This window comes from Centropristis striata, chromosome 14 (assembly GCF_030273125.1).
Source record: "Centropristis striata isolate RG_2023a ecotype Rhode Island chromosome 14, C.striata_1.0, whole genome shotgun sequence".
Taxonomy (NCBI): domain Eukaryota; kingdom Metazoa; phylum Chordata; class Actinopteri; order Perciformes; family Serranidae; genus Centropristis; species Centropristis striata.
The window spans coordinates 21,489,936-21,500,130 of record NC_081530.1 but is presented as its reverse complement, the minus strand read 5'-3'; the positions used below and the strand labels follow the sequence as shown (position 1 = coordinate 21,500,130).

The 10,195-nt window shown below is 38.7% G+C and overlaps 2 protein-coding genes across 3 annotated transcripts; both read left to right on the top strand.

Moving 5' to 3' along the window:
• Window positions 1–458: 458 nt before the first annotated feature.
• On the top strand, window positions 459–4,835 carry exosc7 (exosome component 7). Its single transcript, XM_059350319.1, has 8 exons — window positions 459–549; window positions 715–816; window positions 1,759–1,853; window positions 2,354–2,519; window positions 4,007–4,077; window positions 4,195–4,318; window positions 4,410–4,565; window positions 4,670–4,835. Exons 1-8 carry the CDS (start codon window positions 493–495, stop codon window positions 4,772–4,774), a joined length of 876 nt encoding a protein of 291 aa, XP_059206302.1. The 5' UTR covers window positions 459–492; the 3' UTR covers window positions 4,775–4,835.
• A 1,504-nt stretch (window positions 4,836–6,339) lies between these two features.
• LOC131985476 (tetranectin-like) lies at window positions 6,340–8,533 on the top strand. 2 transcript variants are annotated; one of them, XM_059350606.1, is made up of 3 exons: window positions 6,340–6,467; window positions 6,655–6,753; window positions 8,127–8,533. In XM_059350606.1, the coding sequence occupies exons 1-3, from the start codon at window positions 6,371–6,373 to the stop codon at window positions 8,531–8,533; spliced, it is 603 nt and encodes a 200-aa protein (XP_059206589.1). In that variant the 5' UTR covers window positions 6,340–6,370. The 2 variants fall into 2 exon arrangements, with proteins under 2 accessions (XP_059206589.1, XP_059206590.1); XM_059350607.1 differs by having other exon boundaries at window positions 6,371–6,485.
• The last annotated feature ends 1,662 nt before the right edge of the window (window positions 8,534–10,195 follow it).

Here is a 10,195-nt window from a genome sequence, read left to right as displayed (position 1 = left end):
CTTAATTAAGTGTTGCTAATACCATACTTCGGCCTATTAATGTACTGTTATGTGGTTTTATTTATAAAAATGCATAATCATTTTCAATTCATCTTGTTTTTCATGTTAAATCTTGACATGGAAAGTAACAAAAGCTGTCAGACAAATGTAGTAAAGTAGAAAGTACAATATTTGTCTCTAAATTGCAGTGAAGGAGTAGTATAAAGTTACATAAAATAGAAAAAATCAAGTAAAGTACAAGTACCTCAAAATTGTATTTAAGTAAATGTACTTTTCTTTTAGTACTATTTCAACTGTGAAATAGCCCAGGGTTTTTATTATTATTATTATTATTATTATTATTATTATTATTATTATTATTATTATTATCACATGTATACTGAATCTGTCGTCCTGTGCGTTGTTTAGAAAATAAATAAATCTAGAACTGCGACGTCTTTTGATGACGCAGGAGATACGCGACACACACATGCTAGCAGTGTTTTCTGCAACATGGCAACAGTACAACTGAGCGAGGCTGAAAAGGTTTACATCTTACACGGTATACGGGTGAGTTTTAATAACGACACTTCACCCTCCAACATCTGTCAGTTAAAACAAAGTTTCGATTAACGTCACGGCGGTGGTTGGTGCTCTCTAACGGCAGAGAGCTAGTTAGCATTAGCTCTCTCTGTACAACTGTAGTTTTGTTGACATGATGGTTCTTCACTTCAGGATGATTTGCGGGTGGACGGAAGAGGCTGTGAGGACTACAGACACATGGAGATAGAGACTGATGTGGTGTCCAACACAGACGGATCCGCCAAAGTCACACTGGTAATTAATAATATAATATAATTGCATAATATTTACAGCAAAAGTCCTTCGTGGTGGCTCATTTTTATAGTTTATGCTCTAAAACGTTTAATCTGTGCACCCTCAATCACCTGACAACACTTCATATTACAAAAAACACCTTATCTGTTATCTGTGTTTGAAACGGCCCAACAGCTACTATGTCTTTAATATCATTAATCAAGAAGGATTGCTGATTTTTTAAAAATTATTAATTTTTTTTAAAGTAAATTAAGTACAGGAAAATATATTTGAAGCACAAAATGTAAAAGTACTAATACTAGTAGTAATGGCCCAATTTCAGAAAAAATGTTTATTGGATTATAATTAATTAATTTGTACATCACTTTTATATTGAAGCTGCTAAATGTGTAATTAATTTATACATAATTTGTATAAATGTTATTCTATATACTGATGAGTAGCTTTGGAATTCTCCCCATGCGAATCAAGTCTTATTAAATTAATAATATAATGTATTTTTTTTATCATATTTTGCAGCATTAATCTAAATCTGGAAAGTAACAAAAGATATCAAATAATTGTATTACAATATTAGTCCAATATTTGCCTCTGAATAGTACTGTATTAGAAGTAAAACGTGGTAACAAATGGAAATACTCAAGTAAAGTACAAGTATCTCAAGTAAATGTACTTAGTTACATTCCACCACTCATTCAGCTTCATTATCAGGTCTCTCTTGCTGTTACTGTTAAGGATTTACTGGCTTTATTTGACTATTTTTATTTTATTTCAACTCTCTCTCAATGTGATCAGATGTGTTTTTTTATTTTTATCATGTTGTGGTCTTTAGTATGGTGTCCTTATGTCTTGAGCACTGGACCAAACAAATTTCCCTGTGTATAATAAAGTTAATCTGAATCTGTTGATGATTTATTGTTTTCTGTTGTGTTTTTCTGTCAGGGGGACACAGCGGTTCTAGTTGGGATTAAAGCTGACATTGGTAAACCGAGGCCCATGGTGCCAAATGAAGGATACTTGGAGTTTTTTGTTGACTGGTAGGTGTGCTGCATGAGTAAACTAAGACTTATTTTTGTAGATTTTGCCACCAAACCAATCAAGACATTGTAATTACCACCTATTAGGAGGCAATGTGGAAAATAAACTTTGTATTATGGCATATGGATTTTAATATCATAGTATCACTAAATATCAGAAAATACAGAATTATCTGTTAAATAAATAGAGAAAATGTTTATAAATTAAATCGCTCTCATTTACATTTTTGTAGTAATTAGGTAAACAGTGTTTGGATGTGAACCCTGCCACTAAGAGGCAGTGTTGTAACATCTCTTCCCTGTGAGATTCTTCTCCAACACATCCCAGTGATTATGGACTTACCAAAGAAAATATGACCATATTATAAATGCATAAATATGCATAAAGTAAATGTAGTAATATGAGAAGCAGGGTCAGCCAATCTCACCTTTTCCCCTCTGACTCTGATAGATATTCTGTCGCATGTTAATTGTCTTTTTTTTCTCCTTCTCGTCATTAGTTCGGCCAATGCAACCCCTGAGTTTGAAGGCAGAGGAGGCGAGGAGCTGGGGACGGAGCTGAGTAACACTCTTTACAAAGTCTTCAACAACAAAAACAGCGTGGACCTGAAGAGCCTCTGTATCATCGCAGGAGAACACTGCTGGGTCCTCTATGTGGACGTGCTGGTGAGTGGCAGTGCCTGATAATGTCTTTCATCTCCCAATCCAACATTCAAGCCCACTTCACGCAGCAATTGGGCAGGTGTGAGTCTCTCTAGCTTTTTGTTTTCATTTGTCACATGATTACCTCTGCCCTTTACTGTGAGTATAAACTAGTGCAACACCATAGCTGCCTCAAAAACACGAGCCCTCTTACATTTTTTTAGTCTATTAAACAACCAAATTAAACTCTCAATAACAAGAAAAGAACAATTCTTACACCAATTTTCCTCATTTAACAGACAAATACACCAATACACTTTCTTAATTCAGGTTTCTCTCTGTCAATAAACTAAGACTAGCTAAGTGCCCTGGCAGCACATCACACCCACACGGTTAAATCACGCATTGAATACAAACTTCTCCTCTTGACCTACAAATACCTCCACGCCCTCGCCCCTCCATACCATACCTCACTGACCTCCTCCTACACACCATCCTGAAACCTGAGGTCCTCTGACACAGGCCTGCTCATCACCCCCCGCACCAAACTAAAAACTTTCCTTCAGCTTCGCATCCCCCACCTTCTGGGAGTCTCTCCTGGCCGAAACCTGAAATGTTACCTCCTTTGACATTTTCAAAAAACTTCTCAAGCACCATCTGTTCACAAAGACTTTTGAACTCCCTTCACCCCCTCGACCCAGTGCCCAATTTTTTAGTCATCCTACTGTATCGTATTGTATTGTAAAGCGTCCTATGTTTTCTTGAAAGGTGCTATATAAATTTAAGTTATTATTATTATTATTATTATTATTATCAATATTATTATCATTAAGTGGCCTTGTTAGCTTGTTGTAGTTCATTAAAACTCAATTTAAACAAAATAAAACTAACCAAAACCCTTTTGGGTATCTTTCCCCTTTCTTTCTTTCCACCAATGACAAATCTGCTTTTAGTGGAAATAAACCCAAAAGAAAAAATGCAAAATCTACAGCCGTTTTTCCCCTGCTGCCTCCTTGTTGCCTACTGAGGAGCAGCTCTCACTCTTTCTTTTGAGGCAGACTGTGAAATTAACAAAATAAAATCACCTAAAAAACAACCAGCAATCTGCTCAGCCAATGACTGATGGCCGATATCTTCTTTCAGTCACCCAACCCTAGGGCTTACTGAGTTTGTTACAAATTAACCCCCTGCTTTTAGATTTTTTTTTTACTCAAAGACATACATATAGAGTAAAAATCTATGGAAAATTCCCCAAATTCATGTATGGTTTTGTTCAATATATTATGATATACCTTAACTTCTATTCCTACTGTAACTGCAAGATATAATAACTCATATTCGCATTTAAAATCCTGTTCGAACATTGGACAAACCATTTCTTCTTGCGTTTTATTGAAATATATATAAATCAAAACAGCACTTTTTACATCAGAACAGCTTTTTTGATCTGTGTATATTCCAGTTTCATGGTCTTCACTAAGGTTATGTCTCACACCGACATGTTTCTGCAGCTCCTGCAGTGTGATGGAAACCTGTACGATGCCATCTCTGTCGCAATCAAGGCAGCTCTCTTCAACACCAAGTGAGTAAAATGTGATACTGGTGTTTGTTTGGGGTTTTTCTGATCTGATTGCCAAATCACTTACGGCTGTCATATCTCCAATTCCAAACACTTTCCTACTCATTACCTTTCTGACAGAATTTCACGAGTGCACATATCAGCTGACGAGGAAGGAGGGAAGGAAATCGAGCTGTCAGACGACCCGTATGACTGCGTGAGACTCAACGTAGAAAACGTTCCTTGCATAGTGACGTTGTGTAAGGTGAGCTCACCTGCTGAAACCCAGAGGTACAAACTTTCTGAAGCCCGTCAGCACACAAACGTTGACCTTCACAGTGGCTGTTTTTCTGCAGGTGGGCCACAGGCACGTGGTGGACGCAACTCTGCAGGAGAAGGCGTGCTCCGTGGCGAGCCTGATCATCGCTGTCACACAGAAGGGCACGGTCACCTGCACGAGGAAGGTGGGCGGAGGCAGCCTGGACCCAGAGAGCATCTTTGAGATGACAGAGGTGAGTCCAGTCCTCCTCCTCGGCCATCTGGCCTCCTCCGGGTTTTGAATGTGAATCAGGATATGCGGTAGAAAGGTGCTTAGCTGTGTTTTTGTTGTCTCCAGGCAGGTAAACGGGTCGGCAAGACTCTTCACGCTCCACTCATGAAGCTGCTGCAGCAGGAGGAGGGTTTGGGGAAGACACGGCAGAAAGTCGGCTTCCTTGGTTAACGTCTTCTATAGTATGTGTGTTCATGTATACAGAATTTTCTAATAAAACCTTTAATTTGTACAGTCTTTTTGTCTTTGTGCTAACAGACACTTTTATATAGTGTTGCTGTTTCAACAAATACCACTAAACATGTAAGATCTGGTGTAAAGATCCTGTATAGATATAGTTTTCATTCTTAATATCAATGGTCAAGGTAGATGACGAAGACATTAAAATATTTCAGGACTTACAAAATATATGCCTTATTAGGGTTAATAAATCCTTTATAAGTTGGTTATCAACAGTTAGCTGAACATGAGTTTAAGCATCTAATGATGCTAATGAGCATCTGATATAATTTATTAACTAACGCTTATTAAGAGGACCTTAACATTCACCATAACTGAAATATTTTATTATAAAAACAAAAGCAGTTGCAAACGATATTGCAGAGGTAGTGTTTCACAAAAAAAATTAAGAAAAATCCTATTCACTGCTGGTTAACGGAAGTAACTAGGGCTGTTTGTTGACTAACCAATTAGGTGATTTAACGGACAGATCTGTGAAAGTGAGATTGAAATCTTGTGTTTAGCAGAAAGTGGAAATAAGTAATTCATCATAAAAAAGGAATGTAGAAAAAATTACTCCAAACAATTAAATAAAGATTGATTGTTTATCAAAATAGTTGATCTTGTAGCTCTTACATTTTACACACTTTCTGTCATGTCATAAAACGTGTGTTCATATTTTTTCAATCAAAGATACTTTATAATGTACTCTCAGGACTGAAGTACACAGAAGAAAGTCCGGTCTCTCTGCATCCTTTTGTTTCTGCCACGTGTCAGTGTTACAGAAGGACCAGATGTGACTGGATCATTTCCACTCTTCCCTCAGACTGTTTGTAGGGTGTGGGCGCTGGCTGAGAGCACACAGGTCCAAAACAAACTCCTATTTCTGGATGGAGCTCTCACTGCAGATTCTGAAATGAAAAAAACATGCAGAGGATTGTTTATGAAAGGATACACATTTTAAAATAAGGGCTAACACTGCCGGTAACTTAAATCTGCAGAAGAGTCTTCACAGCTTATGATTAATAGGTTTTTCATTTCAGTGAAGCTTTACTGCCAGAAACACCTGGAAATATCAGCACTTTTCCAAAACGAGGCTTCCAAAATTCTTTTTAGCCAAGAAAGTCTTACACCATCTCCTTTTTTTAAGGTTAAACGACTCCTTTAAGCCAAGAAAAAAACTGTAACCAGTTTGTTTAAGGATTTATGCAACACATGAGTCAAAGTTGTTTATTTCTTTCTCATAAACTTTGATGAAAGCTGCACAGAGTTATGTCATAACTGCTTCATACTGTCTGCCAGTCTCCACCTGCTTTCCAGACCTGGTCCTGGTTTGTTCTGGCCCTCCACGTGAAGCGTCTGGAGCCAGATGAGAGACGCACACGCACCATCCTTTAAATGCTCCTGAGGTCAGATTGTTTTTCCTGCAAATGGCAGTTTGGGACGTCAGTATTTTTCCCTGTTTGGAGAGATGAGAGGGAGGGTGTGAGAGAGGCGGATAAATTGCGAGCATCCACGTTGGAGCAGCCTCATTCACAAGGTCTCACCATGGAGTTCAGAGGAGTGTGTGTGCTGCTCGGAGTACTACTACTGGCCAACTGCTCGCTTCAGCAGAGTCCACCGAAGAAGAAGCTAATAAAAAAAGGTACACGGAAAACATCTGGTGCATCACAATCTGCAGGAAAGATTAAAAATTAATTGAATATTACTTTTCTTATCATACACTCAAACCTCCTTGAAACAAGAAATTATTGAAGCATTTTTCAGGTATTCTTTCATCTCTGAGCAGGCACAGAGACCTGACGTGAATGTCTTTGTGTTTCTGGACTCAGATACAGTAAAGGATGCTGCCATCGAGGAGCTGCAGAAACAGATCAACAACATCAACCAGGAGCTCAACCTACTGAAGGAACAACAAGCTCTGCAGACAGGTAACAGCATAGTCTGAACTTTTTTAAATTAATGAAGGAATGCAAATAATTCCTCTTAGAAAGGCTCAATTACCCAGAAGTCCCATAACACCAGGAGTCTGGGTTCAGATCAAGGCTTTACCAACTACTCAAAACCACTGATTGCAATAAGAAATTTGTATGCAAGTCAGTAGGAAAATTATCCTTCTTCTCACATGGTTTACTATCTCACTAAAATGAGTTTATGATCTTAATTGTTAGTTCCAAGTCTTCTTAAACACAGCATGATGTCAACTTTGTAAATTATGGTCCCGTTTAGAGTAAAATAGACAATAAAATAGGAGATGACTTAAGTTCATAAACACCACAAAGATGAGTGGCAGCTACTGTACCAAACTACCAAACTGAACCAAAAACATAAGAAACTGAAAAGAAAAGATAGGTTATAAATACAAAGTGTAAAAGAAAAAAAAATGCTGGAATTATATAAAAAATATATATTTTCTTATAAAATAAAAAAGATATATTTCTCTGTTCTTTTAGAGTTTTAAAATAATATACTGAGCTTGGAGTTTAACAATTTAGGGTCTCAGACTTCAAAGGCTGGTCATCCTTATTGACAAGTCATGAGTTTGCAACCAAGAGGTTTTTTTTGTTGTATATATTGTTCCCCTGAGGTGCATATTCCCTAAAAAGGTTTAGTCAAATTACCATGCAGTCATTTATACACTCAGAAAGTCTGGGCCCAGGAGACAGGCTGAGAGTCGACGGGGCCCCAACATCTTTCTTCGCCCCAAGGTTGATCTGGTTAATCCCAGCACAGTTCAGATAAAGTCAATATTAGACTTGCAGATTATCAGGTTTAAACCCTGCACTTGTAAACATCTACCTGTGTCCTTGAGCAAGTTGACTGAACCCCTTCCAGCTTTAGGCGTGTAATTCTGTGGCTGAGCGTGCTTTATGATCCCCTATGGAGGAGGGACATTTTAATTGGAAAACAATGTGAACACTTTTAGGAGTCGCTGTTTGGATTTATTGACAGCATGACGTGAGCTACACTGTTCAGCGTACAAAATATGAACACAGGTTAGAGTGTGTTGTGCTTCTCCTAAAAATAACCACAGATGGGATTCATGTGTAGTCTTTTGAACTGAAGTTTGGCTCTGGAGAACACATGGCAAACCTCTGTCTGACTCCATGGTCAGGACACAAAATGATCTCCAGTTGTTGCTGCAAATAAAAAAAACTTCAGTAGTTTACAGGAAAAACACTTCATCATGTTGCTTTTGTCTTCAGAATATCAGAGTACAACTATTATTAAAGGACACCTGTGCAATCTACAGCTGAGTTTGGGTCAATCTAACCATCTGCTCCCGTTCTGTTTTGCTCTTCAGTGTGTCTGAAAGGTGTAAAGATCCATAACAAGTGTTTCCTGGCTGACACTTTGAGAAAACGCTACCACACTGCCAGCGAGGACTGTAACAACCTGGGCGGCGTCCTCGGCACGCCCACGTCCAGCGAGGAGAACGACCAGCTCAGAGACTACATCCGCCAGAGCATCGGCCCCGACGAGCAGGTGTGGCTGGGCATCAACGACATGATGACTGAGGGCACCTGGGTGGACCAGAGCAGCTTCACCATCACATACAAAAACTGGGACACGTCCAACCACCGGTCCCCTCAGCCGGACGGCGGCATGTCCAGCAACTGTGCCGTCCTGTCCGGGGCCTCCCGTGGGAAATGGTTCGATGAGAACTGCCGTGAGGAGAAGCCCTCCGTCTGCCAGTTCAACATCGTTTGATCGCATGCATCTCCTCATAGACTGCGTATGGTTATGGCTGCTTTCAGTTTATGTACTCCCGCTGCGCCGCCACTCTGCCTGCTTTTATAAGAGTAGATTTAAACCAGTGGTTCTCAGCTGGTTTGGCATCTGGACTAAATTCTGATTTAAAAGTTACAGTCAGTTGCATGAGATGGTCACGTGTGAGGTTGTTATTTTTGACAAAAGTGATCCGATGATGTGTCATTTGCAGCATTCCTTGTGGTCACAATAAAACAACAACAACAAAAGGTCAGTGGAGAGTTAGCTCGAAAAGGAATCAGGGATTTCTGCCTTCATTTCAGGCCCGCCAATAGCCATTATGGGGACAATAACTTCTAAATGGGCCTCATCCACACCCAATCCAGCACCATAGACCTTTGCATGGTTCTCCAGCAGACTGTTGGTCTGATTCATTTGATATATTCTAGTACATTTTAACATCTGTGCAAGTTTCAAAACAAGCTATATATTACATTCATATTTCAAAATGTCAGTAGGGGAGACCGGGGCAATTGTGCCAAATTGCATTTGTAACGTCTCTAATTGCACCAATCAGAAATGAGCCACACCTTTTTTCCTACTCTTCAAAGTTTTGAGGTTTAAAAGTTGTTTTTTCCATCTACAGCATTTTCCTTATACTGTCCTAACATGTTCATGAATTTCAATCTGTCATGAATTTCAATCTGTCTAGTTTTTTGATGACTGTATTATCTGACATTTGATATCTTTGTCCAATGTAAGGGAGGTACGGTTGGGAACATTTGACACCGTCAAAATGGTGTTAGGCCTGGTAGTTAATGTAGTTCTTCGTATGTTTTATGAAGACATTATGTCTGTTGTTACAATCACCCTGCATGTGGGGACAGATGTAACATTTGTAACATTCAAATGTTTCAGTCAGTAATGTGAATATTGTAGCATTGTTTTTAAGACATTAGATGACTGTTAACGAGTAGAACACAAATACAAAATACACAATACAAGTTACTGATATAAAAATCGTATCCAAATAGTTCTAGACGTTTTTCAAAAATTGCTAAAATTGCCCCGGGCCTCCACTATCTCATGCAATAAAAGGTGCGTGTAGGTGCTGGCACCTTTCACCAATTTAAAAAGTGGATGAAACCTTCTGTTATTTCCTCCCACATCTCTATTATGACTCACTGGTTGAGAACCGCTGGTTTAAACTCAGATTCTCTTCACTATAACTATATTTTAACGACCAGACTCAACATGGAGCCAGAATTATAAATCTTATTGCTTTAACGTAAAAACAAATCTTCCACCACATTCTTGTAACAGATTATTTTAGTTTGCTAGCCGTGTAATGTCCTATAATGTCTAGCCTGGTGTAACCTGAACAATTACCATCAATAAACTAAGAAAAACTATTCCTCTTTTGTTATTTCTTAAAAGAAAAGTTTGAAGAGATGTGTTTGAATATGTTTACCCACTGGCCTGCAGAGTGTTGGGTTAAAAGATTTATACCAAGTCGAAGAGTCATGGATGGATTACTGGCTCTACTGGGACTTCACCTGCAAAATGTTGCACAAAGAGACTTGATGACCATGAAGAGATGCAATAGGACCAAAAGACACAAAAAACAGCCACAAAACGACTGAGAAGACACAACGATGATTA